Source organism: Mustela nivalis (assembly GCF_964662115.1).
Source record: "Mustela nivalis genome assembly, chromosome: 5".
NCBI classification, from domain to species: Eukaryota; Metazoa; Chordata; class Mammalia; order Carnivora; family Mustelidae; genus Mustela; species Mustela nivalis.
Window position 1 is genome coordinate 2,134,179 of NC_139024.1, and position 27,990 is coordinate 2,162,168.

The 27,990-nt window shown below is 57.2% G+C and overlaps 1 protein-coding gene and 1 long non-coding RNA gene across 8 annotated transcripts in view; one reads left to right on the forward strand and one right to left on the reverse strand.

Annotated features, from left to right (window-relative positions):
• The window catches only part of LOC309864746, a 133,920-nt gene that overhangs the window by 1,933 nt on the left and 103,997 nt on the right, over positions 1-27,990 (forward strand). The gene's annotated exons all lie outside the window — the stretch shown is intronic.
• Positions 13-27,988, reverse strand: LOC309864728 (uncharacterized protein). Of its 7 annotated transcripts, XM_082730491.1 has the most exons (10): positions 27,312-27,988; positions 26,834-26,963; positions 23,492-23,698; positions 18,842-18,950; positions 18,070-18,170; positions 16,892-16,981; positions 11,922-12,003; positions 1,912-2,029; positions 1,130-1,282; positions 13-469 (listed from the first exon to the last, which is right to left on the reverse strand). In XM_082730491.1, the coding sequence occupies exons 1-10, from the start codon at positions 27,575-27,577 to the stop codon at positions 454-456; spliced, it is 1,272 nt and encodes a 423-aa protein (XP_082586617.1). In that variant the 5' UTR covers positions 27,578-27,988; the 3' UTR covers positions 13-453. The 7 variants fall into 7 exon arrangements, with proteins under 7 accessions (XP_082586617.1, XP_082586618.1, XP_082586616.1 ...); XM_082730492.1 differs by having other exon boundaries at positions 13-1,282; positions 26,834-26,949; positions 27,400-27,988; XM_082730490.1 differs by having other exon boundaries at positions 13-1,282.

Genomic DNA, 27,990 nt, shown 5'->3' on the forward strand with positions numbered 1-27,990 from the left:
GGGATAAGTTGATTCAAAATAAAACAATTGGCACGTGCTTTTCTTTCTTTCTTTCTTAAGACAAAGCAAAAGCAGCTTTTCCCTAACAGATTAGTTTCACCTGTTAACTGACCAGTGACGGGGCCGTGGTCCTCGGGAAGGAAGAGGCCTCCGTCCGGGGCAGCTGCCAGGGAGCGCCTCTGCTCTCCTCCAGAGCCGAGAGCACGCTGTCCCTGGGTCACTTCAGACAGCGTCACCAGCGTCCCGATGGCCTCTGTAACGTGGTGCGGGTGACACGGGTTGACATGGCTACGGCGACGGACACAGGATGGCTCGCGTCCGGCAGAGCAGAACAGGAGTGCGCACCGAAAACACAAGCACACATCCACGTTTCGCGACAAGATGGTTCCAGACGGGATTCTTCCCCGGGGAGTCTCCGCGTGAGGACGAAGCCCGCTCGCCGCCGTCGCGCTGTTAGTTTCTAGGCGGCCTGCGAACAGCACCACGAGGAGGTCACTGGTCGCTGTCGTGACCGTGAGAGGAGAAGATCCTGAGCCTCCGGAGGGGCTGCGGCCGGGCAGGGACGGGCCCCGGGACCCACCATGCGGACCCGGGCCAGGCTCCCCGTGCGGGGCTACAACTCTCTTCCTACCCGACCCGGCAAGGTTGGGGGTTAGAGGTCACGGAGGGCAATCGGTCTGGCTGGGGCTTGTGGAGGGAGGGAAGTCGGGGTCTGCTCATCAGGGGGCCTGACGGGACGGCCCCGCTGACCCCCGATCCCGTCACAGGGCAGCGCCGGCTCCTGAGAGGCGGACAGTGGCGGCCCTGCTAGGGCTGCTGGGACGCGCTCTCTGGTGAGTCCCCTGTCCCCCAGCTGGGGCCGATCGAACCATGCATCTCGACCAAGGAAGCCCGGGGTCTATGGAGTCACAAATCCTGTATGACTTGGGGTGTCCTCAAGTTTTATCGCCATTTAGGGCCGTGAATAGGCTATTAGTTTCTGTGTCTGTTTCAGAAAAACAAACAAACAAAAAAAAAAAACAAAAAAGAAAAAACAAAAACAAAACGGTAATTGGGAAGTCACGCGTAACGTTGGGTTTTGAGGGACGCCCGATGCCTTCTGGCCAGGACGACGTTCCCAGGCTGGCACCTGATGCTCACGGTCCCGGAGGCGGACCGGGTTTCCTGGGAGCCCGTGCAGTACACGGTCCTGACGGCGCCGTCGGGGTATTCCCGCCGCGTGAACCCGGCCGTTTGGATCTCCCTCTGCCCGTTGCTGAGCACGATGGTCCTGTCGCCGTTCCTGGGAGAGGAGAGGGAGCTGGTGAGAGGGCCGGAGTGTGGGAGGAGGACGGGGCGGTGCGTCTGCTCCCGCCCTCCTGGGCTGGAAGCTTGACCTGGGGGAGAGGGGAGGGGCTGCAGGGGAGTGAGGGGACCACAAAGTACGATATTCCGGAGAAGTGGCACCGAGCTCACGCAGACTGCGCGGTGGGGACACCTCAAAGTCCACCCCGACGGCCAGGAGGGCCTGTGGGGCCGCGGGCGGCTGGCTGGTGGGCACAGCCTCACGCCTCTCCCCTGCGCACGCGGGGCGTTGGAAGGTCGCGGGCTCTGGGAGCGCCGTCTCGGGGTGTCTCCCGCGGCTGCTCCGGTGGGCCTGCTTGCACCCGGGCTCCCACCGACACGAGCCGACCAGGCGTGCACAGAAGGCCTCGAGTACTTTCAGGTTGCAGCGCGAGCCTGGCCACGTCAGCGAGGAGAACGCAAGCCAGTGTTAGGATCCATGTGGGAACCAGATCAGGGTCAGAGACAACACGGCAGGGTCAGTGACAGCATCTTCCATCGCCCCGTTTACGCAGACACCTACTCTTACCCAAGTTAAGCTGAAGCAACGGTTGCCCGCACGCACCTGTGTCCTGTCGTCGTACTGACCTTTCCACGGTGACGACCGTCCCGTCCGGAAACACCGTCTCCTCACGGCCGCCGCTCAGACGTCTCACGGTCCCGTCCGGATGCACGATCTCCGTCGAGCCATCGGCGTGGTATTTTTCTGTGGAATACACGTTTTAGAAATGCAGCCCCTGCTCTCCGTGCTGCGTCTCTCGCGGCTCCCACGTGTCCCCCAGCGACCCACGCCACAGAGCCCTGGGATTCAAGACGCGGTCTTGTGTCCTGCTCCGTCATTTTTTATGTGTAGTCGAGTGTCTTGCTCAGACTGAGCTCCCGCGTCTCCGTAGAAGACAAAATTCATGTTCTTCCACCTTTGCTCAAATTATCCCCTTGGCTGAAATGTTCTTTTCCTCCCGTGTGCTCTCCAGGTCCTTCGAGAGGGAAGGTCATTTGTCCATCCCACACCAGGCGACCTTGGGCTTCCGAATGCCTCTGACCTTCACTCTTACTGTTTTGACCTGGGGCGTCAGACGAGATAACGGGGTGAAGACCCAGGTCTTCCTCTGCATGAGCCTCCGGGGGCGATGCTGACTTTTAACCTTGTGCAAGAGACAGACCCTGAGGGGCTCCCCGGCTGGTTCAGTCGGTAGAGCGTGCAACTCTAGATCCCAGGGGTGTGAGTTCGAGCCCCACGCCAGGAGCGGAGCGTACTTAAACAGAACCGTTAAATGCGACAAGGCTCTCTGTCCAATGCCGAGACCCTGCTCTATCCCATGTTCCTACAGGATCAAAGGCAGGTTATAATGCACACACGTGGTGTAAATCACTATTCACATGTGATTGTGAACAAAGGAAAGCTGTTAGACTTAATTGATTAGTTTCTGTTTTCTTTCTGAAAATATGCATGTGCTTTTGTTTGAACTGTTAGCAGTTGCCGGCAGATAAGAGGAAACACCAAACAGGAGAAAAACAAATCTTACATCTGAGGGAGAATTCTACCCATTGAAATATTTTTTAGCAAAAAAACTGTGAAAGCTTGTTTTTCTGTGGTATATTGAGGGAATGCCCAGGACGACCCGGGGGTGGCTCTTCTTTGGAACGATTCTCCGGAGCCCCACGGACCGCACGGAGCTCACGGACCCCCGGTGCCACTCTGAGCCCAAGCCTGCTGGTCCACGTGAATCCTACAAGAACACGCGCGTGACACACAGTTGCACACATCAGACGGCAGGAGTGGAAAACCAGGCCTTTGACCGCTCTCCTGAAATGTCCGTCCCAGGGAGCAGGTCTGAGGGTGCAGACGCGCCTCCCAGGGCCGTGACGGGGCTTGGGGACAGCGAGGAAACACAGGTCTACACAGCGCCTCCCTCCCCAGGTGACCAGACCACACACTGACGGGTCACTGACACGGTGTGCGGGAACAAGCACACGTCGTGCTCTATTGTCAAGAACTGGCGAAGGTCACCGGAGGAGACGACCGCTCTCGTGCCCGCCTCTGCGCGCACTTGCCATGTCAGAGCCCAAAGGACAGGCTGTGAGGGTCCATCTGGGCATCGGCTGGAAAGAGCCTGCTTTGGGGCTCCTCGAGCCCCTGATGATGGTCTCCTTGACTCTCGGCGTGCGGCGGGTCAGACCCTCTGACAACACCGCCGCCGCCAAGTGTGATGCCCGATAAAACAGCACTGGAGACCCATGTTGATGCGCTCGCGCCCACGACAGAGGCCGAGCTTGCAGGGGCCAAGCAGCAGCTGGAGCGGACTCGAGCCGCCACTGTCCGAGCTGCCCTCGCAGCGGCTCCGCAGGGACTCAGAGCTCCTCCCTGCTTCCAGACGACATGCTCACGTCATGCCCCCTGGACAGGGACGAGGCAGGAAACATGCATGGCAAGACCAGGGCTCCAGGGAAAGTGTCCCGTTCCGAGCCCTGCGGGAATCTGGGGAGAGGGGACGCCCCAGTCCCAGGAGCAAACCCAGAGGAGCCCAGGCTGGCAGCACCCTAGAGCCTCTGGAAGAAGCAAGCCCAGATCTCTCCCGGCTGACAGACCCCGACGGGGACCCGGGACGCACCACCACCCCCCCTCGCCCCGCACAAGCCGACCGCTGGGGCCGCGGAAGTGGGGAGGGAGTGTTCCGCGGGGGTGGCACCGGCACGGGCTGGCCGCCAACGCCCCTAGTGTGACGCTGAAAACCAGGGAGAAGGGATATTAGCACGAATGACAGGCCGGCCCCGTTCGGCCGAGGAGACTGGGAGGCGACGGCCAACAGCTCGCCCAGGAAGCAGCAAACCCAGGACAGCGTGGTGTGAGGAGCGCCGGGGAGTGGCGGGAGCAGCTGAGCCCCACACTCGTGACGAGAGGGACGGACGGTGCAGGAGGGTCGTGCTGCGGTGGACGACGGCTGAGGGCGTTGCTGAACTCGGACGGGTGCCGGACGCGGCCGAGGGCACCCCGGTCCACCGCACCACAAAGGGCTTCTAGACTCCTACGCCCACGAGTGAGCTGCGTGGAACGTGCTTGTAGGAGGGCATTGTGCCGTCTTCTAAGCTCGCCTTTCCCCAGGCCTCCTGCGACGGCGGGTGCCCTGCCTTTCGGAAGATGCGGGTCACTCACCCTGAGGCGCACACGGTCCCCAGCACCGCGATGCGGTCCCATCCGCAGCCGCCCCGTTGCCACGGACCGCGAGACACAGCGTCCCCCGCGAGCAGCAAGAAAGAAGACAATTCACCCGCAAAGGAAGACGTCGGGGGTGCCAGGCCTTCCCACCGATGCGACAGGGGCCGCAGGAAACCCTCCCCGCGCTGAGAATGATTGCTTGTCCTGCTTTTGCTCCAAATTCTCCAGCGAGGGCCCTCGGCGCAAACCCAGTTTGGCTATTGTAAATGATGTTGCTATAAACATAGGGGAGCCTGTATCGCTTTGAATGACTCTTTTCATATTTTTTTGGCTAAATATCCAGTAGTGCTGGGTCATAGGGGGGCTGGGTCATAGGGGGGCTGGGTCATAGGGGGGCTGGGTCATAGGGGGGCTCTATTCTTAACATTTTGAGGAAACTCCACACCGTTGCCTGGATTGGCTGCACCAGCTTGCATTCCCACCCACAGTTCAGGAGGCTCCCCTTTCTCTGCAACCTCGCCAGGACCTGTTGTTTCTGTTTTTACTTCAGTCATTCAGAAGGTGTGGGTGTAGCTCACAGTGGTTCTGGCTTCATTGCCTGATGATGAGTGATGTTGGGCATCTTTTCTGGTGTCTGTTGGCCATTTGTATGTCTTCTTTTTTTCAAAATTTATTTTTTTTTTCAGCATGACAGAATTCATTGTTTTTGCACCACACCCAGTGCTCCATGCAATCCGTGCCCTCTCTAATACCCCCCACCTGGTTCCCCCAACCTCCCACCCCCCCACCGCCCCTTCAAAACCCTCAGGTTGTTTTTCAGAGTCCACAGTCTCTCATGGTTCACCTCCCCTTATGTCTTCTTTGGAAAAATCTCTGTTCATGTCTTCTGCCCATTTTTTAACTGGATTATTCATTTTTTGAATGTTGTTTTATCACTTCTTCATATATTTTGGATACTAGCCTTTATCAGATATGTCATTTGCAAATATCTTCTGTTCTGTCGGTGGCCTTTTAGTTTTACCAATTGCTTCCTTCGCTGCGCAGAAGCTGTTGATTTTGCTGAAGCCCCAGTCGTTTATTCTTGCTGTTCTTTCCCTTGCCTCAGGAGACAGATCTAGGAAGACGCTGCTGTGGCCAATTACTTCTTGTGTTCTGCTCTAGAACTCTGATGGTTTCCTGTCTCACACGTAGGTCCTTCAGCTATCTTGAATCTATCTCGGTGTAGAGTGCAAGGAAATGGCCCGGTTTCGTTCTTCTGCATGGGACTGTCCAGTCCTCCCAACACCCTTTGTCAACGAGACTGTCTTTGCCCACTGGATATTCCTCTTAGCTTTGATGAACATTGATTGACCACAGAGTTGTGGGCTTATTTCCAGATTCTCTATTCTTGAAAACACAACTTTTAAAAACCTTAATCTAAAGGCAATTATATATATTTATGTAAATTATAATTTATGTAAATATAAATTATATTTATGAATATAAATATGTGCTCTCAAGCACACATTGGACATTTGGGGGAGGATGACTATATTCTGGGCCTTAAAGGAAGACAAAATATATCAAAGAAAGGATAATAATATAAGCTATGGTTTGACACAACTTAGCTGAATTAAAATGAAAACAAAAGGAGAGCTAAAACTCACTGTACACTTGGAAATTATTTCAAGACACTTTCAAACGTAATTCACGAGCTACAAACTACAGGAAAATAATCAATCAATCAATCAATAATCAAACTACCAGAAATAATAAGAGATTCTTAGAACTGCATTAGAAAAATAAATGCTAACACAATTCGAGGGATATAATGAAAAAGGTGCTCAGAGGGAATTTATAGCCTGGAATGTTTATGTTAAAGAACAAACACCAGAAACTGAGGAGAACTTCTGCCTCCCCTAAGGATCGTTTTTAAGATATTTATTTTGAGAGAGAGAGAGAGAGCTCAAGTGGGAAGGGCAGGGGGAGAGAATCTCGAGCAAATTCTACTCTGAGTGCGGAGCCCAACACCGGGCTCTAACTCACAACCCTGAGATCACGACCTGAACCAAAACCAAGAGTCAGACACTTAATGGGCTGTGCCACCCAGGCGCCCCTCCACCTGAAGGATTTAAGAAGAAATGAAGTCAAACAAAACGCATAATAAATATAAAGCCTGAATTTGTGAAAGAGAAAAAGCAGAGCTGTAGTACGACACATCAACAAAGCCAGAAATCAGCAATCTGAGATAAATAATAGCCACAAAGACCTCTGTAAAACTGGTCAAGGGAGAAGCTTTAGGAAGGAGAGAGAAGCCACAGCCACAGCTGAAGCAGACGCGAGCACATGTAACGGGCTGAGTCCGATCCTGCGTGACTTCTGGGGTCCCGAGGGACAGCGTTTCACTCCGGGCTGCGGAGCCAGACCGCACAGGAAGCCAGTGCGCGAGTGTGCACAGGCCGCGCGCTCGCTGCTCTCAGGTTCCTCACCGCTAAGGTGAGGACAGCGAGGGCACCTATGTCTCCGGATCCGTGTGCAGACGGACAGCAGCTAGAAGCCCGCTGGCCACATAATGACCACCACGTAACTCAGAGCTAGTCGACGGCTCTTAGTACTAAATCATTAGGGCTGTGGCTTTCATTACCTGGAAACTTCGAGGGACTTTTCTCACTCCCCAACTAGACCTCAGCTGTGAGACACACTGGAAAATGTACCAGAGGTCCAGGGACCACCTCCCAAAATGAACAAAAGGAGAAACGAGCGGATGATGGCGGCGAGCCTGGAGAAGCAGGGGAAGGCGGGGGCGGGCCGGGGAGGCCCCGAGTTCTGCAGTGAGAAAGAAGTTGATGGAGAAGGACACGGAGAAAGAGAGGAGAGGAAGAAGAAAGGAGAATGCAGCGGAATGGCAATTTCCCCAAAGGTCACGGCCATGAACCTTCTGGAGTGGACGAGGAAACGTAAATCTGTAGGAATAAGAAGCAGAACGAATTCCAAACAGAATAAATAGAAATCCTAGGGATATGTTGTGGGTGGAACTGTGTTCCCGCAAAGTTCCCGTGTGCGTGTCCTAACTCTCACGGCCTCAGAATGGGGCCTCACCCGGCAAGAGCATCTTTGCAGTGGTAGCGAGTTAGGATGGGGTCCCACTAGAGTCGGGTGGGCCCTGATCGCACAGGGCTGGAACGTGCGCAGACACACGACGGGTGAAGGGGGCCTGGAGGTGCGCAGCTTACCCTCCAGGGGCCAGGAAACAGGATGAGATCCACATGGCCACGCACACATGCGGGCACAGAGAATGCTAAAGCAAATAGGACAAAAAGCTAAAAATTGGTGCATCTGGGTAAAGAGCACCCAGAAGTTCTCTGCACATCCTGGAAGTCTGAAACTACATTAAAATAAATGATGATCATTTTAATTCAGAGCCAAGAAAAAACAATGGACCATACCGGCACAGCTGAAGTCTGCGTTAAAGGACAGACCCCGAGCGCGACGCCCGCAGTGAGAGTGCGTCTTCCCTCCAGCTCACGCAGGAGCAGGACACTGAACACGCGGACGCTGAAGAGAAGCAGGACCCGTGCAGACCGTGTGTCCGAGCGTGGTGCACACAGCTGTCACTGCCAGGCGGAGGTTAAAGAGCAGACTTGAAACAGACGGGGAAGGGATAGACTGACGGCTGGTCTCACACCAGCAGGACAGAGCGGGTGGCCGCGCCCGTGGGGCACGGTGACCCACTACGGCACCACCCCCCACGAAACAGGACGCTCCTTTGGCCCCGGAGGCTGCCCTGCCCGCCGCTGGGGGTTCGCAGGAAGCACCCACCATGCCTGACGCAGCCGACCTGGGTGGGTTAGTTCCACTCCCTTCAGAGACAAAGGATGAGCACCGGGGTGGGAGTAGAGGAGACTCGATGCGAACGGACGTCAACCGCACGCTGGCGGGTGAGCAGGATGGCTAATGTCCAAAATGGCTTTGACTCTGTGGGTTACAGACGCGGAGAACCCAGACCCCACCCCTCACGTGGGGCGCTCCTGATTTTGTAAAATTTCAGCTTGCTTGGTTTGAAAAGCCAAGGATGGGACCCACCCATCCCAAACGAGTCCATCATGAGCAGCGGCACTGTAGCCCCAGACGGGTAGGAAACGTGCGTGTGGTTTGAAGACCTGGGAGCGGAGCTCGAGCCGTCGGAATGAGAGCAAGAGCCGCAGCTCCTGCGCAGGAACAGAGAAGCTGATCTCTGAGCAGAGACAGCTGGTGGCTGTTCACAAACTTGACCCTCGTCCTGGCCACCGCTGGGGGCGCTGGACTTTCACCCTCTTTCCAGACATGCCCGTCGGGCCACAGGCTATTTCGTAACTATTTGCAGGGTCAGGAAGATGCAGCAATGCTGCGTAGGAAGTGTGCCGCCAGAGTGGGTTTCATTTTCAAATTGGCCCCAGATCAGGAAGTGACATTTTTTTCCCCGTGCAGAGAGGCCGGATTTAGCCATTCCTGCTGCTGGCAGCCAGGCAGGAAACGACACAAAAACACAAAACCCAAAGGGAAGAGTGCATTTCGCAAACGCGGACGGCCAGGCAGAGGGTGTCGGAGGCGGGGAGCAGAGACAAGGCTGCAAGACAGAAAACCACCCCAAAGTTGACGGGAAATTAACTGTTAGGAGTTTTTCACACGGCGCACTGGAGTTGGCAGATCTCGTTGGTATTTGGATAAATGTGCAAACTCACTTAGACTGTAAGCCTCGGCCGCCGCAGAGGCTGGAGGAAGAGGTTAGCACTTGGGGTGCAGGCCTGGCGGCGAGGAAGGGGCTCTGGCAGGAGCTGAGCCTAGGACAGGAGCAGCGGGGACCCTGGAAGCAGCTCAGGATTAACTGGGTCGGGGACAAGAGAGACCCGAAAAGTCCCAGTCTTGTTCCAACAAGCTCCGAGCACTGTCCCCCTCGCCTCTGTGAGGAGGACCTAGAAATCAACATCAGACAGAAATTCCGTGGCCGGTGTCCACACAGGCGCCACGTGATACGTTCACACAGCGCATCCCGTGGCGGAGAATCCGTCCACGTCCACATAAACCTTTTGCTGAACTTTTAAAGACCCAAGTAAAAAAATCAGCCACAGGGGCGCCTGGGTGGCTCAGTGGTTTAAGCCGCTGCCTTCAGCTCAGGTCATAATCTCAGGGTCCTGGGATCGAGCCCCACATCGGGCTCTCTGCTCAGCGGGGAGCCTGCTTCCTCTCTCTCTGCTTGCCTCTGCCTACTTGTGATCTCTGTCTGTCAAATAAATAAATAAATATTTAAAAAAAAAATCAGCCACAAAACCTCCTCGTTATTGAGATACTATGTATTTTCCCAACAAGAAGCCTAAGGAACATATTGATAGTCAGTCCATGAGAAAAGCATTGGGTGCTGACCTACGTTTGCGAAACAGTGAGCGCTCCTGCCTCCCGCCCCTTCCCCCGGAGCCCCGGAACCCACGATACTAAGGATGAACAGGGCCAGAGAGGAAAGGGTCAGCTTCCCCAAGCCCAGCGCTTTCCCAATCTGTTTGCTGGAACCCTTGCGATGCGGCTGGCGGCGCTGGCAAGCGATCTGAGCTTAGTGTGGGAAGTCTCAGCTTCCAGGGTCAGAGCTCCCCAGACAGCGGCTAGGCCCAGGATCGGGGGCGGGGGCGGGAACCCAGACACGCAGCGCCCGCTGCACTGGCCAGCGCCAACAAGGCTACCACACTGCCAGCGGCACCCCAGGCCCCGGAGCCAGCATGGGTGTCCATCCTGTCTCGGCTCTCACAGCACTGCCCACTGGTCCCGGGTCCCTGACGGTCCATGGTTGGGGCTTTCTCACGGGACGTCCATGATGAAACTGAGACAAGACGTCAGGCGGCCTGGAGGCTCTCAGCAAGCAGTCAAACGGGCGCTGGCTACGGCCCGCAGGTCAGCACCCTTGAAGTGACCTCCTGCGCACGGGACCCTTCATACCCCCCAGCAGTGTCACTCCGGCGAAGAGCTGCGGCAGCCTGACAGGTTCTGGTGTGAAGGTTTTCAGGTTGTTCAACGGTGACGGTTAGACTTCTTACAGTAGAAGAAGAAGAAAACCAAAGGGCGAAATCCAGACCAAATACTGATTATCTGAGGGCTCCAGGGTGGTTCAGGCAGTTCAGCGGCTGCCTTCAGCTCAGGTCGTGATCTCAGGGCCCCGGGTTCGAGTCCCGCATCGGGCTCCTTGCTCAGCGAGGACTCTGTGTCTCCCTTTGCCTCTGCCCCTCCCCCTACCTGTGTGCGCTCGCTCTCTCTGTCAAATAAATAAATAAATAAAATCTTTAAAAAAAATAAACTTAAAAAATACTCATTTTCTAGAACAGTCTTTCAACCTACTTGTATAAAAATGATAGCCATGGGGCACCTGGGTGGCTCAGTGGTTAAGCCTCTGCCTTCGGCTCAGGTCATGATCTCAGAGAGCCCCGCATCAGGCTCTCTGCTCAGCAGGGAACCTGCTTCCCTTCCTCTCTTTCTGCCTGTCTCTCTGCCTACTTGTGATCTCTGTCTTTCGAATAAATAAATAAAATCTTTAAAGAAAACAAAATGATAGCCACTGCATAGTTAGGCTAAATGACCACATTTACTGATCACGACATGTTAAACAAAACAAAACAAGCCACCTGACGTCCTGCGCGGCGAGTGCCCCTGGGCTAGTCTCTGGTGGACAAGAGCTGTCAGGAGCGCGTTTCCAGAGGCAGCAGCTGCGAGTGTCAGGGCAGGTCTCGCAGCCCAGTGCCACGACCGTGTCTGTGAAAACGTCCAATCCTCTGGCAGTGGCGGCCACGGCGGACAAGGGAGACAGCAGGAATATGACCCACTTCAATAGAGCACTCTCTCTTATAATCCACACTCAGATGCTGGTGGGGTCGGGTGACAGTGGTGACCCTGAGGAGGACGTGAGAGCGCGTCCTCTCAGCGGGGAACTTGCCCACGAGGTGCCCCATTTAGAGAGCCGGCCCTCCCAGAGCACAGGTCACTAGTGTGAGAGAAGAGGGACTCAGCACAGTGAGAGATAAAATTAAACGGTTTGAAGCCAATTCACAAAACCAAGAACCTCAGATTTTAACCAGAACACGGAATTCTTAGAACTTGAGAGAGGACGGCTTCGGAGAGAAAGCCGCTGGAGAGCTGAGCGGCGCGGCGTGCATCTGGCCTCCTGTCCGGGCAGACAGCGAGCGCACAAGTGCCCGCTGCCGCCATCTCCTCGGGCTTCTGGAGCATTTGCAGCCCCCACCCCAGCACCGGGCTCCAGGCTACGTGAGGCCAATCAGAAACGAAACTTGGGTCCTCATTCGGTTCCTCACGCCCCGAGGTATCCGGACAGTCGCTGCCGGGGAGAACGGGCATAGCAGGCTCCGACGTCTGGTAAAGCGAATGTTGCATGAGACGCGCTGACGGCCGCCCGCGCTCAGCGGGCACGAGAGCCCGCGCCACTCACCTGTCTGCTCAGGGAACCGCAGGACGGCCGGACCGCTGGGATGGGTCGTGTGTGTGATCCGAGCGTCTGCGGAACCATAAACCTGGAACCAGAAACACCCGCGTGGGGAGGCTGCTCGCGTTAGCATCTTGAACCTGGCTTTGACCTAGTGAAGTACTCTGTGTCAGTGGGAAAGGCCTGCCCCGTCCACGGGAAGGTCCTGGGGCTTGCCACGAGTCTGAGAGTTCACCTTCTGTGGGGCGGCCCTGTCCTTCACCCGGGCAGCCTCGGTCCTGGGGAGACCTGCTGCTAACCCGGCCCCGCGACTTCCTGACGGGCGCGGAGAGTGCGAGCCGGGAGCCCCACGACCACAGCCGCCCAGCTCGGACCCCGCGCCCGCCAGGCGCTCCAGAGAACTCGGACAGGCCCCCACGGCATTCAGACGCCCACGGAGCCCTGCCTCTGGGACCGGTCACCGGATTGTGATGTTTCAAATCAGTGTGACACCTTTGGGCTCCAGCCAAGGGGCGAGGGAGGGCGGGAAAGAGCAGCCGCGGACGAGGACGCTTACGAGGGAGGAAGTGTTGCTCTCGGCGCAGCGGAGCGCCCCGAACCGTATGCGCAGGAGGAGACGGTAATCAGAAGAGGGGCGAGGAAGCAAAAACCCATTTCATGCTAATGTTTTCATAGTGAGACTTGGAAGGCAGACATTTCACTCGACTTCTGGTTTGGGGCCCGGCCCCGGTCACCTCGTGTGGGTCACCTGTAAGGACAAGGCCCCCGCCGTCAGGAAAGGAGGCGCCGTGCGCTCGTGGGGAACGTGTCCGATGGAGGGGAAGCATCTCGCCCCGGGCTGAGAGCCGAGGGCCTGGCCTGCCCTCTTGTTCCAGAGGCTCAGTTTTCCCTCAAGACCAAAGAGCCAGCAGCAGAGCAAAACATGGCAGGTGCCCCACCACGACACGCTTCTGCTCGCCGCCGGCACCGCGACGGGAACGTGCCAGGACCGAGATGAGGAAGCTTTTCTTCCAAGGACGGCCGTGGGGCTCTGGCTAGGAGACAACATCGGGAGACTCCGGGTTCTGAACTTAAAGTGTTGGAGTAGGCGCTGAGTCAGTGTCACGTATGACTGAACCACACGGGGACATAAGCAGAGTCACCGTGTACCTGGGTCTTCTAGGCTCTCCGTGTTTGCGCTGCTCGGCAGACAAGCGGGCGTGGGGTTACCTCGGGCCAGTGACAGGGCACACGGCCAGGATGCCGCGGCTGCGACCGCCCCAGGGGTCTAACGGCCGCCCTCACAGGTGGTCCGAGGCCTCGGGCTGGGTCGGAGTTACAGAGCAGGGAGCCGACGCCTCTCGCTACCACCGTTAAAATAGGAAAAACGGAAACCGGAGAGGCGCGCCGCGGTCACTCAGAACTCCCCGGGCCCCGAAACTCCGCATTTTCATCCCAAAACTTGGTGAAAAAACAAAACAAAACAATGAGGTCGATTATTCTAAAAAAGACTTTTTAAAAGAAATGAGTAAGTTCGTAAAGAATACAGTTCGGTGACGTCCCTGTCCCGCAAGCCTGTTGTCCGCCCACTACAACCTCCTTCATCTCCAGGCTTCGCTCACAACGAGCCTTTGTAAGTCGACCAAGTTTCCAGAATCACGGTCAGTCCTGAGTTGTCCGGGGTGTTGCCTCTCCGGCAGTCTTGCCTATAAATCCTCCAAATTTTGAGGACTCAGTCCCCCACCCCCCAACCACACGACAGCGTAACACCGCATGGACACGCACGGTGTCCCAGGGTCACAGACACGGTGTTTGCCGAATGTGGGAATCCTGAACCGTGTAAACGGCCGTCATTACTCCGTCAGAATTACGAGTCTACCTTGGCACCTGCCACCGTCACACCTGTACCGTCTGGCTTCTCGGCCGCTCTCGGTTACCCCCTCCCACCTCAGCATGATGGACAGTTTGGGCAGATAGCTCCTGGTTGGGAGCAGCGGGAGGTGCACCCCGGCCTGCACCCGCCGGACGGCAGCAGCACCCGGCCCTCCCCACCCGCCGCCGGCCGGGACATCCCAAGCTGTGCAGACGCTGCGAATGTGCCGGAGCAAAACCGTCCCCAGCCGAGAGTCCCTAACCTTCCCAGGAGCTGTTCGGGTTCTTCAGGTGCAGAAACTGGGGCTTGATGAGCTTAGTTCCTCTGCTCCTGTGCGGGCCCAGGGCCACCGGGAGTTCACTAAGTCCCCATCCCTGCGGCCCACACTTCCTGCCTCCCCACACGGGTGGCGTCCGCGGGGAGACAGGCCTCCTGTCCCCGGGCTGTGAGAGCCACCGGACAGAGGAAAGGACGCTGCGTGTCCCCATCTGAGCCCCCGGGTCCCAGCTCGCACGAGGCACACTAATCGCTCTGTAACTGAGTGTTCGCTGCGTGTCCCTAGAGAACGTGGTGGTGGGGCCTTCCACGGGGCGCTTGTCCACAAGAGTCCGCACCGTCTCCGAGTTAGCTCCCAGTCCTGGTCTCCCACTAGAGGCGTCGCGAGGCTCGCGGTCTCCAGGTGGCTGAGCGGGAATTCACGGCCAGCGGGTGCTAGCGCTTGCTCCCACCGGAACGTGGGACTTGGGGGCTCGCCCATCAGGAATCCCACGGCCCAACGCATCCAAGCCGCCCGGCGGGCCGGAGGCCCTCGTCCTTGAACCCCCAGGGGAAGAAGGGTGCAGGCGGACGGAGACCTTCCTCATAGTTGGTGGTCTTGATGACAAAGAGAAGGCAGGCGTGGATTCTGTACTCACCAGCCTCTGACCCGGCAGGACCTTCTGCAGGCCCCCTTTAAGCACCGCAGGACGGTGGTCTTCTGGCCGGCCCCCCGTCCTTGCCAGTTTCCTTCGAGAAGGGGACGGCGTCACGGCCCTCGCCGAGTGTCTCGGCCGCCTGCATGGAAGCACACGAGTTCCAGCAGGAAAGAGGACGTAAAGCGTGATTCTCACGGAGTCACTCTTCCCCCGCCAGAGTCCTCGCGTGTCGACGGCTCGGGGTTTATCTCCGCAAGTACTAAGTCCGTCCGCCCCAGACCTCGCCTCAGCCCTGAATCTCGTTGTGGAGGATGCAGGTTACGATTGGCCCCAAACCTCTGCTTCTCTTAAGCTCACGCGATGCGAGTTCTCCGTCGTCTGTCTAGACCGCCCACGGCGCGGAGTTTGCCGAGTGTGGGAATCCTGAACCGTGTAAACGGCCGTCATTACTCCGTCAGAATTACGAGCCGCGCATTTTTCGTCCCTTTCCATCCCTTTCTTTTGATCCCCGCGACACTCCTCCTGACCCGAAGATTCACCAATTTCCATTAACGGTCGGCAAAACGGTGCGTGAGTTCAGAGGCAGGATGTTAACTAGGAGTTTTGGAAAATAGTGTTCATGTGACTATTAACAGAACGGGGGCGCTGACAGACGGAGGCCCAAGACCTGGGGGACTGACATCTGCACGTCGGTAACATCTGCCCGTCTGGTAACATCTGCACCTCTGAAAAGTCCGCACGGTCCAAGTGCTGTTATTAGTCACGTTGTGGCCTTGTCGTCCTCGACTGTAGCTCGGAATGAAGTTGCTGATTTGACTGGGGAAGGTGCAGGGGACGAGGAGCGGAGTCTGGGCTTCTCGAAGCCTCGTCGGCCACCCATCGAGCAAAGGTCAACGGTGGACACCCCGCCAGCCCGCGACGCCGCAGCCATTGGCTTCGGGCTGGAACCAAGACCTCTTCGCCCTCGTCCCAAACCAACTGGCGAGGTGAAGCGAGTCTGGGTTCAGCTCAGTCTTAGAAGATCGACTGCTCAACCCACAGTAAAAACTCTGATGAGGTTTGAAGACACGATCGCGTCTCAGAAATGAGAAAGCACAAGTCACGTTTCAAACATTCCACATTAGGAAAATGTTAAGCTTTTGTCCACATTATAAAAAAGGCAGGCGGGAGCGATAAGCGAGCACACAGCCGTGCGTGTGTCCGACACAAGACACACCCGGGGGCCCAGGCCGAGCGACGTGGGACAGAGCGTGGGGCCAGCAGGTGCGTGAGGCTTCGAGGGGGGGACCGAGCCGCCTTCTGCACCCCCGGCTCTCGAGGGGGCCTACGGTGAGTGAGGGGGTCGCCCACGTTCTCGTCCAAGGAGTGGGTCCACAGCGTCGCTTCCTTCTCGTAGACCCCCCGGTGAGACGGGGACAGAAGGTCTTCAAATCCCATGGTGGCCCCTGAGAAACCCATACAACCACCGCACCAAGGAAAGAGCCTGTAGAGGGGTTCAAGCTGTCCCACAAGTAGCACTCCCTGCTGTTCGTTTACGCAGACGTTTTCTCTGCTTATGAGAGCGCGGGTCCCCCTAAGGTCGGCCAGAGCCCCCCACAGGGATGAGGACGATTCCACAGCCCAGTGGGACCGGCTCAAAACAAAGGCTGAGGAAGGGCGTGATTTCGGCTCAGGCCGTGGTCAGAGGGACGTGAGATCAAACCCCACGTCGGGCTTCCTGCTGACCATGAAGCCTGCTTGGGATTTTCTCTCTGCCCCTCCCCCTCAAATCGATAAATCAATATATCTTTAAAATGTTGGCTATGGAGGAAGGCGCTGCTGCCGCTGTGTCCCGGGGGCATGGGAGACCCCAGGGGCAGTGATGGCCGCCCACCCCTTCTGCAGGCTTCCTGAGACCACCGTCGGTCAGCCCGTGGACGCACCCTTCATAGCCAGGAGGGCTCCTCAAGGGCAAAAATGTGGAGGCCGAGACAAACCACAAAAATGTGGAGGCGATAAGGGGCAGGTCGGGTTTAAAACATGTTTTTCCCGTTAAGATGTTGTGTGGCTTTATTTACTGGAAACAAACCGGCAGCCAAGGACACTACATGTGTCCTCTCCAAGGGCTGCTTACCTGGCCCTGGGTCCAAGCCTGCGGGCACCTGCACGGAGCCCCAGAGCCAATCACACAGGAGGGCCTTCCCTCCCAGGGGACCAGGGCGTCTGCCTACCTCGCTGGCCGGGGACCGCATTCCTTCTTCCTGGTCCCCCTGTTCTGTCTGGGCGTCCACGCGGGAAGGCCCTGGCTCTCCAGGAGGGTTCTGCAGGAAGAGAACAGCCCTGGGCCCACGAGGTCTCCATGAGCTCTGCGGCTCTGAGCGGGGGCGGGGGGAGCCGGGCACCCCGGCCTCCTGCAGCCCTGCCCACAAGGTCCGCGCTCAGCAGCAGCGGCACAGCGGGCCACCCGGTGCGCTTCTGCGGCGGTTTCTGTCCCCGGCCTCCTCGATAGGCAGACCTGGGCCAGGACGCTCTGGGGACAGCAGTGCGGCCTCACGAAGTCACGCGCTGGGAGGGAGGGCGCCCCGAGAGCCCGCGCGCTTGCGTTCTGAGGCGCTGAAGGGGTGCGCCCTGGAGCCACAGCCCCCAGTTCAAAATAAAACGCAGCCCAGAGGAAGCCGTTCCCGCTCGGCGCCCGGCGCCTGCGGTCGGGAAGGGCAGAAGGGACGCGGGCTTTTCTGGGAGGACGCGAGAAAAACGGGACCTGCGTTTTCATATTTTCCTGCTGGCTGTCGGGTTTGCGTCTAAATAAGCTTATGTCTCACATTTCCTCTCGTAAAGAAAAGTCTCTCCTTTCTTTGACTTTTGTCATTAAATATAACACATAATAAATGAACCGCTAGCTGGAGCTTCAAAGTACTTCTGCTGTGGGGCGCGTCGGGGGCTCCGCCGGTGAAGCGACTGCCCTTCGGCTCAGGCCACAATCCTGGGGTCCTGGGGTCGAGCCCCGCATCGGGCTCCCTGCTCGGCGGGAGCCTGCTTCTCCCTCTTCCGCTCTCCCTGCTTGTGTTCTCTCTCTCCCTGTCTCTGTCCAATAAAATATTTTTTTAAGGTATTTCTGCTATATGTGCCTTTGATGCTGTTAATTTTAATGAAAATGTATAAATAAAAATGATATAAAAGTTTGATTCGAGAACTCTTCAGTGATGTACAAATATCAGTCTTGTTTTGACCAGGTGCTAAGTGCAACTCCAAAATCTAGGGGGGATATGTCGCTCCTTATAGGGAAGGCTGACCGTCCCCAGAAAGCAGGGGCCTTTAGCAGCACAGTAGTGCTGTTCTTCCCATGGAGATGGGGGCATGACGAGGGACTCCGTCCTGGGGGCCTGGCGCCGGCCTCAACCCCACCCACCTGTGGCCGGGCAGCGCCCGGCGGGGAGCAGGCAGACCTACCAGCCCGCTCCCGGCTGAGAAGCCCGCCCTCAGGACCCTTGCAAGGCAGTGGACGGGTGCCTGAAAAAGCAAAGAAACTGAGTTTTAATGGACAGCGCACACACTTCTGAAAAATGCTACTATCCTAATGCAGTTTCTAAGTCCGGTGTGAGCCAACAGTGACTCCTTCTCTCCTTTTATGAGATTAGGTTACACACGGGGTCAGTCTGCCACAAGTGATATTTGATCTTGTAAGAAACATGAACTATTCGATGAATGTATGGAGTAGACATTTACTGGGTGTGATTCTGTCTCAAGTGTTAAGTTGGGGGATGAAGATAGGAAGATGCTGTCTCTGCTTTTGAGCTGCTTCTGGCCCAGGCAGGAACTGCAGACTTTTCGACATGACAGTGGGTTTGCTGGGCAGCTGAGCCTTGGTGGGGGCGAGGAGAGGGGGTGCCGTCTGCCCCCAGAAGTCTGGGAAAGCAGCGCCCAGGAGGTGCAGGCAGGAGAGCCTGCCAAGCGATGCCAGCCAGCCCCCGGGAGCCAGCCTGGGTGAGCCATCCCCGGGCTTCGCGGAGTGCTGGCAAGACCCGCACATGAGGACCCAGCACGGGACTCAGAAAAGACCCTCAGAAATGAGGATGTGGCGTGCACCCGCCGTGGAGAGATTTCGGGTGGGCACATGTAACCAAAGCTCACGCCTTCAAGCCAAGCAGCAAACAGGAAGGAGACCCCCGTGAGGCGCTCACCCTTTCCCTGAGCAGCTAGACACTCCTGGAGCCTGGCGACACTCGCGGCTGCTTCTGGCGACTTTTGGCCGCTCGGTTCTTGCAGACTTTGGGAGGACTGGTGTGTGGCCTGCAGCAAACGAGAGTCCCCAAACCTGAGCCTGTGACATCACATCAAGAGCTGTGCGGCAGAAAGCCACTTTCAACCGTCACCATGACCCAGCAACGTCCCAGGACCCGAGCTAAAGCCTGCACTCGGCCCCACCAGGTGCGCAACTTTTCCAAATGCAGAAATACACAGAGCGCGGCAGAGCAAACGACCAGCAACGCAATTAGTCGCTTCTCTAGCATTAAAGCTAATCTGGGGGGCCTGTTCTTTAATCCAGGGCTGTCCAGTTACTGTACATAAATGAAACTATTTTGAGTCCTCAGTGGAGCATTCTTATTAGATCTAAGTGGGACGCTCCTGAAATGTAAATCGTAAAGACAACCAGTGTAAACTGTCACCTGCCCGTCCACAGACGTGGCTGGGCTCTCGGCAGAGGGCGTCCCCCGGGAAGGAGGTGTTGCCCTTCCGTCCCGAAGGCTTCCAGAGAGTTTCATCTCCATCGTCACATGACCTTGTCTCCCTGACTCGCTTCTTTCTGTCTCCATCATCCCTGGCTGGACGCAGAGGTGGGGGAGCTCCTACGTTCACAAGAGTCACTCTCCCCGAAAGCATCGGCAGACGCGCCGTGCAGGATGTGACGCAAGCCGGGCTGGTGGAGCTCTGGTCTGACACCTTCACGGCAGAACTTCCGGGGGGGCCCATTTCTCATGCCGTGGCCCGTGCTCTCACAGGAGTCCGGAAAGTTATGATGGATCCCGTGCGAGAGGCTGACCATCACAGCAAAATAAATAGCTCAGAACTGAATTTGAAAATGTATAAGAATTTTTCTACCCTTGGCAAAATTCGAAAGTCGGTGTTTCGAGACATGGCTGAGCCAGGGAGGCGCTCACTCATCCATTCACTTACGAAGCGATTACACGGCGGGCAGGTCAATGACTCAGGGCCGGACGGGAACCAAGGACAAGGCTGCATCTCAGAGGACCCAAGAGAGTCACGCGGTTCATCCTGGGACTTCAGAATCTCTGCTCACCTGACCCAAAAAATAGCTCTTCCCACTTGCAATCAATGCTTGGGTGACAGCAGATTCCAGACCCTCCATCTAGGAGTGAAATGTCATCTGCTTAGCAGCTGTGTTGGGAAAGAATGTCAGGACATCAGGTCATCTTGATGAGTTGGGACTCATCTTGATGATCCATGGTAACCCTGTTACCCAAAGCTGGCGGAGGACAGAGAGGGGCTTCCGAAGTAGGAGGAAGAGGCAAAGCGGGGGTGGCCTCCAACTTGCTGGCTGCCCATGTATGCTAAAGCAGAGCTCACCAGAGCAAGGAGAATGTCCTAGACATCAAACAGCATCCTACACTGAGCCCCAAAACAAAGCCGTGTGGAAACAGCAGGACAAGCCACAGCAGTGACCCCAGGAAACACCACAGCTTTAAAGCTAGGGGACACAGGAACCAAAGGACATGAAGAGATGTGCTACTAAAATCCCTGCCTTATCAAATTCAACGCCCAAACAAAAACATACACACAAAAAAAAACCCCAAAACCCAGTCAAGAAATGGGCAAAAGACGCGAACAGACATTTTTCCAAAGAAAACATTCAAATGACCAACAGACACATGAAGAAATGCTCCACGTCACTCGGCATCAGGGAAATACAAACCAAAACCACAATGAGACACCAGCTCACACCAGTCAGAACGGCTAACATTAACCAGTCAGGAAACGACAGGAGTTGGCAAGGATGCAGAAAAAAGCGAACCATCCTACATTGTTGCTGGGAAGGTAAGTTGGCACAACCGCTCTGGAAAACAGCGTGGAGGTTCCTCAAGAAGTTAAAAATAGAGCTACCCTATGACCCAGCAATCTCACTACTGGATGTTTACTCTAAAGATATGGATGGGCACCTGTACCCGAGTGTTTCTATCAGCAATGTCCACAAGAGCCAAACCATGGAAAGAGTTCAGATTTCCATCACCAGATGAATGGATAAAGAAGATGCGATATTCATCTACAATGGAATACTATGCAGCCATCAGAAAGGACGAAATCTTGCCATTTGCAACAATGTGGAAGGAACTAGAGGGTATTATGTGAAGGATTATGTGAAGTAAGTCCATCAGAGAACAACAAATACCATATGACTTTATGGTGGAATTTAAGAAATAAAACAGATGAATATAGGGGAAGGGAGGGAAAAATAAAATAAGATAAACATAGGGAGGGAGACCATGACACACTCTTAGCTCTAGGGAACAATGTGAGGACTGCTGGAGGGGAGGTGGGTGGGGGGCGCCGTGACTTGGGCGGGAAAGAGGGCGTGCGAAGTGATGAGTTCTGGGTGTTGTATGCAACTGATGAATCACTGAATTCTGCCCCTGAAGCTAATAATAACAATCCCTGCCTTGGGTGGGCGTCGTGAATAGAAAGCAAGCACACAGCCCTGGGTGTGAGCCCTCACCTGTGCTCATCTCCCAGCCAGACTCTCTGCGGTGAGTGTGCTGAGGAGACCACCGGCCGGACTGGACCCCTGCGCCGGCAAGGTCGGGACCCCTGCATTCATAAGGGCGGGGTCGTAAGGACCGCTCCTTCGGGGAGGCGGGATTTCTCAGGGACGTGCTGGTGGGATATGTGAGTTTGGGTGCTTGACCTCTGCTTTCCTTTAAAGGTCATGCTCATGGAGGGTCTCCTGGGAAGAAAGGCCAGGTTTAGATGACTGTCCCTGTCCTATGACAATAGCGCTATGACTCCTGTAGCCTGCATGTTTCAGTAACATCTCTTTATTATCAGTTGACAGAGATGACATTTTCCCAAAAGCAGATCGGGATACCTACAAGGTTTATCACAAAGAAAATTCAGAGGAAGCGTCCACATCTTCGAAGGTATAGTAACTATAAGACAGATTCAAAATTTAACCAGTCGGGCGTCTGGGTGGCTCAGTGGGTTAAAGCCTCTGCCTTCAGCTCAGGTCATGATCTCAGGGTCCTGGGATCGAGCCCCACATCGGGCTCTCTGCTCAGTGGGGAGTCTGCTTCCCTTCCTCTCTCTCTGCCTGCCTCTCTGCCTACTTGTGATCTCTTTCTCTGTCAAATAAATAAATAAAATCTTTTAAAAAAAATTTAACCAGTCAACAGCAAGTGCAGTGTGCTAGGAGGAAATACGGATGCAAGGGGAGGGTCTTGGGCTGGTTCCTGCCCCGGCCTGTGAAGGCCTCGCGAACACAGCATCCCCAACGCGGGCTCCTTTCATGGCTGTTCACTGTTTCAAAATACCCCACGTTCCCAACGGCCACAAAAGAAAGGACACCCACATTTACTTCCCTGGGTTGTGTGACTTCACCTGGGAAAGTGTTAAGAAAGAAGGAAATGTGACTCTACTTTCAGCCTTGTCTCACAGCGTATCAAAGATCAGAAACGCAGAATCTCAAGACGCGGTGTTCTGCAGCCAAGCCGGGACAGCAGGACGCTCAGCCGAGGGACAGGACCCCCCACGTGGATGGGGGAGGCGACGGGAACTGCCTTTGGTCCCGTGGCCAGAGCGGCTAACCCTCAGTCTTGCTCTCGTGTGTCACTAGCCGTTCGAAACACTGTCCCTACAGTCACTTCTGCCCGCCGAGGGGCCTGGGCCTCCCCGACGCGAGGGCACCTAGCCGTCCCGTCCTCCTCCTCCAGTCCGTGTGTACTTTTCCGAGCCGACGCTGGGCTTACGAACCCCCACCCTGTGACCAGAGCAGTTCGCAGAGTCAACGGATGTTTCGAAATTCATCAGCACCCGAGCTCAAATGAGTGTGAGGGTGCATGTGTGAGTAAGTGCGTGAGTGTGAGTGTGTGAAGCCTGTGTCATAGCTGATTATCCTCACTCTGAACTACAGACTTGAAACTTCGCACAGTAAGTGCAAATAAGAAATATGAGAACTTTCCCAAATTCACTAGAAAATAGCCCACGTAGGTTTCTCCGGGATTTACACGGTTTCCTGTGGACAGCTGTGCACAAGCCTGTGATGATCTGAGTTGCTCAGACGCACACTCAGGAACTAGGGGACGGACGCGGGGGTTGGGGGGTTGCCGGCCATGGCCGCTCCAGCGTGTTCCCTCAGCCCTGCAGCTGACCCCACAGTCGTCCTGCTGCTCGGTTCCTAAATACGGATTCTGGAGGTGGGGCAGGGCGGTAGGATCTCTCCCCACCCTGCTGTCCCGGTGCTGGCGAGAGCACCCCTGGGGGACTGTGTACGGGCTCTGGCATCAGAGAGCGGGGCCCCAATTCCAAGCGCTCCAGGTCTGTCCCTGGGGTTAGCACCGGGGTCCTTGCCATGTACAAACAGGCACACACAGCCCCTGCCTGGTCTGCACCCAGTCCCGGAGACACACCGGAGGCTGCCCTAGTGGGTCACCAGGTGCCCGCAGAAAGCCGGCAGCTCCAGGGCACCTGTGCTTGGTGGCCACCACCTACGGGAGTGCAGTGGGTTTGCCGATAGGAGGGCGAGTGTCACTGCCAGCGCCACGGACCCTGCGTCCCCGTTACTGTGACGTCACCTCTACATAAAACAAGCACGCTTTCCATACCAGAGTGTCCAGCTTCAGCCTGGCGCCCAGGGCGGCGTCTGCCTCCCACAGCGGCCGTGGGGCCGTTCGTTCATCCCGGAGCTCCAGGTTCTGCTGCACGAGGGCGTCTATCTGGCTCTGGAGGTGGCGCTGAGCCTCGGCCCACCGGGACTCCTGGCTCCTGAGGGCCTCGTGCAGCTGGGCCACCTGCTGCTGCAGGTGCTGGTTCTGGGGGAGCACGGGAGAGAGGGGCGGACGGGAGAGAGGGGAGGATGGAGAGGGGCAGACGAGCTCTCAGGTGGCGCTGCTCCGGCCAGCTCGCCAGCCCCTCCCGCAGCGCCCTCCAGCCCGTCCCCACGGGTCACCCAACTTTTCCAGGAGAGGAACGGAAAACACAAGCATGACCCTGACACCAGGTCCACCTCTGCAAATGAGCGGTGCTCGTCGGGAGCTATTCCTCCTGATATAACCAGAAAAGATGGTTCTAGAGTCACTTTGTTTGCAAGCACAGGCCGAGAGCCCTCACTTCTCTCTTAATCTAATGCTGAGGGGGCAGCGGGCGAGGGGTAAGAGCAGGCGTTCGACGTGATCCGGACCGAGGTCTAATCCTGGTGTCACCACAGCCGGCTGTGTGACTCTGGTAAGACACTTTGCCTCTCTGGGCCTCCGTGTCTCCTCCAAAACAACGCCAGCAGGACCTCAGGGGGGTATTCTGAGAGGTGGGACCCGGGCCGAATGGGGGCCCCGGACGACGGAAGACGCAGAGTGAGTGCGTCTGTATCTCCCGCGCCCTCTGGAACGTGCTGCCGCTTCCCAGGGAAGCACACGAGTCAGACGTTCAGGTAAGAGGGGAACTGAGTGTCAGACAAAGCAAAGCGAGTCTTTGTACGTAGAACCCAGCGGGATGGCGCGTATCCCCCGCCTACTGGGAAACGATTTAGCAGAGAACCTCAGAATAAAGAAAATGAGTCGATAAAACTCAAAACAAACAGACAAACAAACTAAACCAGGGCGCCTGGGTGGCTCAGTAGGTTAAGCCTCTGCCTTCAGCTCAGGTCATGATCCCAGGGTCCTGGGATCGAGCCCCGCATCGGGCTCTCTGCTCAGTGGGCGCCTGCTTCCTCCTCTCTCTCTGCCTGCCTCTCTGCCTACTTGTGATCTCTCTCTGTCAAATAAATAAATAAGCAAATAAAATCTTTTTAAAAAGACTCAGGAAAAAAGTATTTTCCTCTCACAGAGATTATCTCTGAAAAATAATTAGAATCACATCGCAGGTTTATGATTAAAAATGAAAATAACACCATTTGAGAAGAAATTAGTGACTGTATCATTCTGTTTACTCTAGAAAGACTGGGAAAGAAACTGCAGTTTCATTTTAAATAAAATCCACACCCTCGCCCAGGAATTATCCTGACAACGCCGAATCTGTGGAAGCCGGGAGGGTGCCAGGGCCCTGGGACGCACTTGGATCACTTTCCGCCCCGGAGTCTGCACTCGGGAATTGGGGAGGACGTGCAGGGAGAGGCCCGCGGGGAGGGGGCGGTGAGTCACCTCCAGCTCCAGGCGGCACCACCAGGCCGTCGGTCCACGGGGGGCTCCCCGCTGCCTGGTGCGGCCCAGCACTGGGGCAGACCCCTGGCCCGGACACATTGGGGGCGGATGGCTGCAGGCCAGGAACTTAGCTCGGACGCACCCCGGGAAAGAGGCGAGGGCGTCCTGCACACCAGCCCCGTGAAAACACGGTCTACCCAGCTCCGGCTGCGGGGTCGACCCTGGCGCCAGCTTCCCAAGGCCTCTTGTGTAATTCTGAAACCAGCCTTTGAGGGAAGTGACCTCCTCCCGGCCCACGGAGGCCCTGCAGGCTGAGGTCACAGACTCATGGGCTGGGGACCGTAGATGCCCACAGAGAGGTCAAGCCCAGAGCTGGTGTCCTCCCCGTATCTTGGAAAATGTTCGTCACTCTCTGACGGGACAAACAGCCCATTGGCTGTGCTCATTCACGTTCTGTCTGCCGACAGGATGGACCCTGCCCAGTAACGCCTCCCAAGGTCAAACAGAGCTGACCCTGGGCGAGGGATGGGAGGAGGCAGGAGAAGGGACAGAGAGGGATCTGGGGCTCCGTGATCACAGAAGGGCTGGAGGCACACCGTTGGCCAGGCGTCAGGGACAGAGGCGGCCCCGGCTCAGGGGACAAACCCCGGGAGGGGTTTCCAGCTGGGCTGTGATGCTCGTGGTCATCACAGGACCCCTGCCCCACCCTTTCTGGCGGTTGTGGTCCGTGATTTGGAAAAGGCTTCACACTGTGCACAGCCTGGATCTGAATCGTATCTGAGGAGAACCTCAGACACGCCTCCGAGCCCTCCGAGCCAGTGCGTCCAGCTGACCAGAGACTGTCCTCTGCCCCCGGCTACCTGGCGTTGTAGGCCACACAGCGCCCTCCCCGTGCACCCCTGCTGCAGTCGCCGAGACTGCATTGGCACTGCTTCCCGTGTCTGTGCTCTTACGAGTCTCTGAGCTCATCACCTGCCCCGAGACGCAGGGCTGCACCTGCCTCTGGTGCTTCGGGACTGTCAGCAAGATGCCCCTTCTCTCTGTTGCTGACATGGAGACGCAACAGCTCCCCAGACCCCTGAAGGTCCAAGGCGCTAGGGGCACCTTACATGCTCAGGGCAGGCCCATCACTCAGAAAACCCACTAATGACCAGTGCCCCTGCACCAAATACCTCCGAATTCCCAGAAACACAAGAACAGCCTTTGTTGTGTTGAAGTGGATATTTGGGCAACTGCTCAGAAGTTAGCCGAACCTACGGCATTCTAAACCCAGCAGACCCGCTTTCCTGTGGGGCCCTTCATCCGACACTGTGTGTGCAGCATGAGTAGGGCTGTGACGGGAGGTAGGGTCGTGCGTGGCGTGGCCACGAGCCCTGGACCTGTGGCGCCAAAGGAGGGGGACACGTGGGGGCTTTCGTGGAGGCCGGCTGGAGGGCAGCGGACCCTCCCCTCTGGGCACAGGGGAGGAGGCTGAGGGCGCTCTGGAGCTCCGACCGCGAGACTGAAGTCACGGGCACCTTCTAGCTTTCTTTTAACCAAGTGCGTCCAGTCTAGCGCCTTGTCCTGAATTAGGGAAGTTGACCGAGACACCCAGGGGTCCTGACCCTCCCCATCCTGCCTCTCATCTACCAAGACACAGAGCCGCAGGAGGAGAGCCGTTTGCCCCTCCCAGAGGAGACGGTATCGACGGCCGTGTCGAAGCATCCGGCCAGAGGAGGAAGCCTGGGAGCGTCAGTGCCGGTCTCGGGGACGGGGACAGCAGCGGGTGAGACTCAGGGTAAGCCTTGTCCCGTCCCCAACAGGGCCGCTCACCAGCGTCCGCTCAGGCGGGCCGTGCTCCCCGGAGAGCGTGGCCGTGTCCTTGGCGGGGGCCCCGGGTCCGCCATCCTCCCGCGGACGGCCGGTCTCTGCGGGCTCAGCGGGGTCATCTGCAGTCAGCATCCTGCGTGGGAAGAAGGAGGCCATGGGGAGCGGCCTGGGCCCCCCACCCTCCACTGTGAGGTGCGCTCGAGGGACAGCCCTCTGTCCCTACGGTGACAAAACTGACCCCAGGGAAAAGCCATCTCTGTGTCAGGAGCCACAGACCGTAGGGCCCGAACAGGCCACGGAGGGAAACCGCGTTAACCCCTCGGAAATGGGCCCCAGCACTGTGGCTGGTGTGGTCAGGGTCGTCTCACGGGGAAACCTGGGGCTGGGCTCCTTCCCGGCCCTGCTGAGCCGCCCGACCCCCAGTTCTCGGAAAAACCCCACACAGATCCATGTCCCGTGCTGGAAATACCGCTTTCCCTACAGCGCCAGGGCAGGAGCGGGGCCGCGGGGGAGGCCTGGCTCCCAGAGAGGCCGGAGCTGTGTCCCCTGCGCTCCCGACACCCCCGGACCTCTGCGGACGCTCCGATGCCCCTGCTCTCGCTCCCGCTCCGGCCGGGGACCCGGGGAGTGGCTCTGGGACGGCGGCTTCTCCGCGGCGCGGGGAGGTCGGCGGCCTTCCTCTTCCTCTGCACGTGAGGGGACAGGGTCTCCACCGAAACGAGGCTGCGTTCTGACCCAGAAGCACATCAAAGACTTTCTGGCACAGGGACGAGTCTGGGGAGGGGCGGACTTTGGAAGACGCCTCGGGGGGACCGACAGGGCCCCTGCGCCGGAGCAGGAGTGCGCCTGTCACAGACCACGGGCTCCGCGACACGAGGATGAGCCACGGGACCAGAGCAACGGAGGACAGGCCGGGCGGAAGCCTGTGTCTCTTGACCAAAGACCGCCAAAGGTCCCGACAGGAGCGATGAGTGAACAAGCCAGTGTTCCCGCCATCCGGCCCAGGGGGCTTCCTAAGTCTCACGGGGAAGTCGGCTTGACCTCGTCACCCCCGCGGCCCCGAACCAGGAGGCTCTTTGCCCCCATTTCTCTGACGTGGGGCGGCCAGCCTGGTCCTCAGTTCCTCCCTCGTCAGCCCCCTGCGCGGCCCCGGTGGCAGT